Raw genomic sequence first — 6,386 nt, 5'->3', positions numbered from 1 at the left:
ACTCATGGGCACAAAGAGATGTAAAGGACATTGTAAGATAAGAAAGGGGGATGATGGGAGGGAAGTAAGGGGTAAAATCTTACCTATAAAGTACAATGAACACTGTCTAGGTAACGGACACACTGAAAGCCCTGATTTCAGCATTGTACAGTGTGTCCATGTAACAAAAACATTTGTACCCCCTTAATATTTTAAAATAAGAAAGAAAAGAAAAAATTTAAATGAAATTTTTCATAGAAATAGAAAATTCATATTCATCCTAAAATTCATATGATACCACAAACAACCCTGAAGAGCCAAAGCAATTGTAAACTAATAGAACAAAGCTGGAGGTATCACAGTACCTGATTTTAAAATATACTGCAAAGCTATAGTAGTGATCAAAAGAGTATAGTACTGGCATAAAAACAAATACATAAACTAATGGAACAGAATAAAGAGCCAGAAATAAATCCCTGCATTCATGGTAAATTGATTTTTTACAAAGATGACAAGAACACACAATGGGGAAAAGATATTCTCTTCAGTAAATGGTGTTGGGATAACTGGATATCCACGTGCAGAAAAAGAAAATTCTATACTCATTTCATACCATATACAAAATCAACTAAAAATGGACTAAACACTTAAATGTAAAATCTGAAGCAGTATAAATTCTAGAAGAAAACCTTCATGATATTGTTCTGGGCAATAGTTTCTTGGATATGACCCTAAAAAAGCAGAGGCAACAAAAGCAAAAAATAGACAAATGGGATTGCATCAAGCTAAAAAGCTTCTGAACAGCAAAAGAAACAACAGACAGAGTAAAGAAACAACGTACAGAATAGGAGAAAATATTTGCAAAGCATATATCTAATAAGGGGTTATTTACAACAAGATGAGGCCTAAGGATGATGAATACACATTCAGCAACTTTAAAAAGCAGACAAAATATTGACACAATTTATAAAATAATAAGGGGTTAATATCCAAAATATATAAGCATTTCAAAACAATTTAATAGTAAGAAAACAAATAACTTGGTTAAAAAATTAGTAAAGACATCTGCAATTGAATGTTTATGGCAGCACAATTCACTATTACAAGGATGCAGAAACAACCCAAGTGCCTGTCAATCCATGAGTGTACTAATAAAATATGGTATATGTATACAGTGGAAAACTACTCAATTAGAAAAAACAATGGTGATCTAGCACCTCTTATATTTTCCTGCATAGAGCTTGAGCCCATCCTCCAAAGTGAAGTATCACAAGAATGGAAGAATAAGCACCACATGTACTTGCCATCAAATTGGCACTAACTGATCAACAGTAAGGTGCTCACATGGTAGTAATATTCATTGGGGGTTGGGGAGTGGAGGTGCGTAAACTCACAACTGATGGATGCAGTGAGGATTGTTTGGGGGAAGGGCACACCTTCAATCCTGGCTTGGATGAGGCAAAATCATAACATGTAACCAAAATGCTTGTACCCCCATAATATCCTGAAATAAAAAAAAATTTAGTAGAGGACTTGAATAGACATTTCTTAAAAGAAGATATACATATGGCCAAAAAGTGTATGAAAAATGCGCCACATCATTAATCATCAGAAAAATGCAAATTAAAGCCACAAATACATACCACCTCATACTTGATAAACTGTTTACTATCAAAAAGATGAAAGTTAACATGTATTGACTAGGTCTAGGATGTAGAAAGAAGGGAACCTTTGCACACTGTTGGTGGAAATATAATTGGTACAGTCATTATGGAAAACAATATGGAAGTTCCTCAAAAATGAAAAATTCTAACTTACCATGTGACCCAGGAATCCTATTACTGGGTATATATCCAAGGGATATGGAATTGCTATGTCAAAGATGTAGCTGCACTCCCATGTCCATTGCAACATTATTCACAGTAGCCAAGATATGGAAACAACCTAAATGTCTATGAAGGGATGAATACATAAAGAAAATGTGGTATATATGCACAATGGAGCACTACTCAGGCTTAAAAAAAAGAAAGCAATGCTGCCATTTATGACATGGATGAACCTGAAGCAAATTAAAATATGTTAAGTGAAACAAGCCAGGCACAGGAAGACAAATGCCAGATGACCTCACTTACCTGTAGAATCTAAAAAAAAAAAAAAAAAAAAAAAATCAAACTCACAGAAACAGAATAAAGTAGTGCTTACCAGAGGTGGGGTTATGAGGGTATTAGGCAGATTTTAGTCAAAGAACACAAAATTGCAGTTAGGAGGAATCAGTTCAAGAGATATATTGTACATCACAATGACTATAGTTAAAAACAATATATTGTATTCTTGAAAATTTCTAAGTGAGTAGATTAAGTATTCTCACCACAAAAAATTATGAGAGGTAATAAATATGTTAATTAGCTTAATTTAGCTTTTCCACAATGTATACATATATCAAAATATCATGTTGTGCACCATAAATACATACAATTTTATTTGTCAATATAAACAAAATTACTCATCTAAAATCTAGAATAAAATTACCAATTACTAACCTAATACAGTAATCTAAAATTACTGTAAATATTTTGCATGAAGAGAATAGTTATCAATGTTTATTATAGAAAATAATTACAGCTAAAGTATGACTGCCACACAACAATCTCATAATTCATCTTTGGTTCTCTTTCTACACCCTCCTGAGTACTGACTGACTGTTGCCTTTAAAATATCACCAATTTGAGAGATGAAAAATGGTGTCACTTTCTGCAATGGCAGAAGAGCTATTTTTACAATCCCCATGGCTTTTTTATTGCCAGTCTCTGAGGAAATAAGTAACAATCAAATTAGGTTTTTTTAAATATCTCTTATTAATGGATCTATTTAAATACTGTTGCCTTTTGAATCAAGAGCAGGAACAAAAAATCACTGGACGATCAAGATTCAGCATACAGGATTTCATAATGATGTTACTGCCTAAGTCCAGGTGCAAGCTGGTAGGTTACACAACCCTGATATAATATACTACATCTGCCACAGTATTTGCATTTCCAGTGTTATGTATGACCATAAGTAATTAAATGCAAATGCCAAAATCTCAACTGAGGAGATGGCTGGAAAGGGGGAAATTAAACTGGAAAGCATTAGATTTTGTTATGATTGGAAAAAACAAAAACAAAAATTTGTCTTTTTGTGTTTGTTGTTAAGAAAATAGTCCAGCAATCCAAACGAAATAAGACATTCTTAGAGAGCAGGCATCTATGTATGTTTAAATTGTTAAGGTACACACTGATCAGACTGTATTATTTTATTCTTTGAATTATTGTATCACATAAAGAAAGTCATTCAGTTGCTTTTATGTATGCAATTATTTTTAGAGAGGGATAAATAATGGGACTGCAAGGATAAAATGCCTGATCTAAAGCTTCATTCTTTCTATGATAAAAAATCATAGCATAATACCACTCATAATATAGCATAAATGATGCTATCATTACACTTGTTAAACTTATAAGGAGAAACAGATGAAGAAATTTAATATTTCTATGCAAACAGCCTAAAAATGATGAAATACTTAAGCACTCCTTTAGCTAGAAGGATCTTGGAGAAATTGAGTAATGTGATACTCTATCTTTGCAGGTCCATGTGCTCTTGCAAATCTGCTCATATGATATTTTGTAGAAACACCAAAGATCCACAGGCAGTAGCTGAACATGATTGTCTTACTGTATGAGAATAAGCACAATGAACAAATAAAGATGTTCATTATTCTTAGCCAAATAAACTGCATTTTAAAAATTTAACTGTGGGATTAAAAGACTAAAATGTACAAAGAAAAAGCACATATTATCTGATTTTCTTCCCTCATAATCATCATTGGGCCTGGGTGTAGGACTCTGACAAAAAACAAGAAAAGTACTAGATATGAGCAACAAGCCTATAATAAAGAATTGGATAACAGACCTACATGAAATCAAAAGTGGAGGCTCTGAACTAAATTGATTGGTGTAGGTTGTGTCCTGACATCTTTAAATGTAAGTATTTACTTTTTAAAATTCACTTAGTTTAGGTGAGTTCGTCTCATATCCATCTTGGAGAAAGTGAAGGTTAAATGAACCTTAGAGAAAAGAATTGTGAGGAAACAAATATTTAAGCAACACATCTACATTTAGTTGTCATTTTTGTTTACTTTAAGTAAGCAGAGGTCAATGATTCACCTCACTCTTTATACCTCTTTGAGAGAGAGAAATTGAACAAGATTAAAGTGGTCAACTTCACTACACCCTAGCCTTGATGGTGGTAATTTTGGGATTTGTATGCACACATTATACGTGAAAATATATGCATTAAACAGGGATATCAGCTACAACTGGTATTTTCATCCAATTTTGCAACAATTGCATAAGAACAGACAATGGAATACCCTTACTTTGTTAACTGCACAAACTAAAGAGTGAGGCAATACGTGGCATGAGCATCTATAGTTTTGAGAATCAGTCTGGGTTATTCAGGTCTAAAACCTTAATCTTTCCTTAATGATTGGCTTTAATTTCAATTAACAATGTACCTGTCTAAACATTCAACTGTACATCCACAATATGGGCATGTTCTCTAGTATTTTGTAGTTTTCTAGAGGAATGCAAAATGCACATTTTGTTATCCAAGCAGTACTTTTTAATATGACATTTTCTCAGACTTTTTAGCGCATAATGAGGCTATGACAAAAATGTGTCTGTCACTGTTTTTCCTGAGAGCTACAAAAAGATGAAAATCTACTCCCATGATGCTTTTCAAAAGGATTCCTTATCACTCTAAAAAAATTAAGTGTTCGTTCACAGTCTGTTCTGGAGCTGAGAATGAAGGATTACTAAATTTACTCAAGTATCTTACTGACCCTAATTTGTATTATCCAAGAGGCAAATTTTCATCTAATCGCTCTATATCCACCACAGTTTCTAATGGCTTTGTGATTCTGTGAAATATCTGGGACTGAAAAATACCAAGGAATAGCTACAAAGCAGTCACATTGCCAAAAGGATTGGTCCCCTGAATAAGTAATACAATACATAAAATGATTAGGTTCACTGTCTTTTTAATCTCTGTGATTTTCTGTGTGTTCCCTTCTTTTAGAAAACTTGTGACAAACTCCCGCAAATGGAAAGATGGATACCCTGAATAACAGATCAAGTGTTTCTGAATTCATCCTACTGGGACTCTCTAGTTCCCCAGAAATTCAAATTCTCTTCTTTGCCATCTTCTTTCTTGTCTATATAGCCATTGTAGTGGGAAACCTTCTCATTGTGATCTCTGTGATATTTGATAACCATCTTCACTCCCCCATGTATTTCCTTCTGGCAAATTTATCATTCTTTGATTTATGTCTTTCCTCTGTGGCAACTCCCAAAATGATTGCAGACTTCCTTAGAAAACGCAAGACCATTTCCATGTGGGGCTGCATGACTCAGATGTTTTTTATGCACTTCTTTGGGGGTGGTGAGATGTCTCTCCTGATAGCTATGGCCATGGACAGGTACGTTGCCATATGCAAACCCTTGCACTACCAGACCATAATGAACCACAGAATGCTCATTGTGCTTCTATTGGTCTCATGGACAATTGGGTTCATACATAGCACAACCCAAATGGTTTTCACAATAGGGTTACCTTTCTGTGGTCCCAATGTTGTGGATAGCATTTTCTGTGACCTGCCCCTGGTCATCAAGCTTGCCTGCACTGAGACCTATATCCTGGAGCTCTTGGTGATTGCAGACAGTGGGCTCCTGTCCCTGGTCTGCTTCATTCTGTTGCTCACGTCCTACATCATCATGTTGGTCACCATCTGGCAGCATTCCTCCAGTGCATCCTCCAAGGCTGTGTCCACGCTGTCTGCTCATATCACTGTGGTAACTCTCTTCTTTGGCCCAGCTATCTTCATCTACGCTTTTCCATTCAACAGTTATTCTGTAGATAAGTTTCTTTCTATATTTTATTCTGTAATCACCCCCCTTCTTAATCCAATTATTTATACTCTGAGAAATCAGGAAATGAAGGCAGCCATTAAGAGACTGAGCAGCCAACATATTCTTGGCTGGTTCCTTAAATTCTGTTTGTAATATCTGATTTTGTTTGTGTGTGTTTTCTGCTGTTTTAGGGCTTGAGTCTTAACTACTTAGTCAAATAATTAAAAAGAAGTTGTCAAATAATATCAATTTTAATCCTCTAAATTCCTGGAATTATTAAGATATTTTTGATTTGAGATTTTTAATAGAAAATGTTTATAACACTGATATAATGCCTTGAATAGCATGCGTTTATTATTCACTTCACTCTTAGAATTTTTTAAATATGTAAACATAATGTCTCCTTACAGAAATATTATAATCCAGTGAAGTAAGATGTAAAATAGGATACTTGAGTAAGAT

The 6,386-nt window shown here is 34.2% G+C and overlaps 1 protein-coding gene across 1 annotated transcript; it reads left to right on the top strand.

Annotated features, from left to right (window-relative positions):
* The first annotated feature begins 5,126 nt into the window (after positions 1 to 5,126).
* On the top strand, positions 5,127 to 6,077 carry LOC138398161 (olfactory receptor 4K13-like). The gene has a single exon (XM_069492399.1). It carries the CDS (start codon positions 5,127 to 5,129, stop codon positions 6,075 to 6,077), a length of 951 nt encoding a protein of 316 aa, XP_069348500.1.
* The last annotated feature ends 309 nt before the right edge of the window (positions 6,078 to 6,386 follow it).

This window comes from Eulemur rufifrons, chromosome 2 (assembly GCF_041146395.1).
Source record: "Eulemur rufifrons isolate Redbay chromosome 2, OSU_ERuf_1, whole genome shotgun sequence".
Taxonomy (NCBI): domain Eukaryota; kingdom Metazoa; phylum Chordata; class Mammalia; order Primates; family Lemuridae; genus Eulemur; species Eulemur rufifrons.
This window is presented reverse-complemented; position numbering and strand designations above follow the sequence as displayed.

What these genes read in the sequence shown, in the direction of transcription:
- LOC138398161 (XM_069492399.1), top strand. Translation starts at nt 5,127, where the DNA reads ATGGATACCCTGAATAACAGATCAAGTGTTTCTGAATTCATCCTACTG.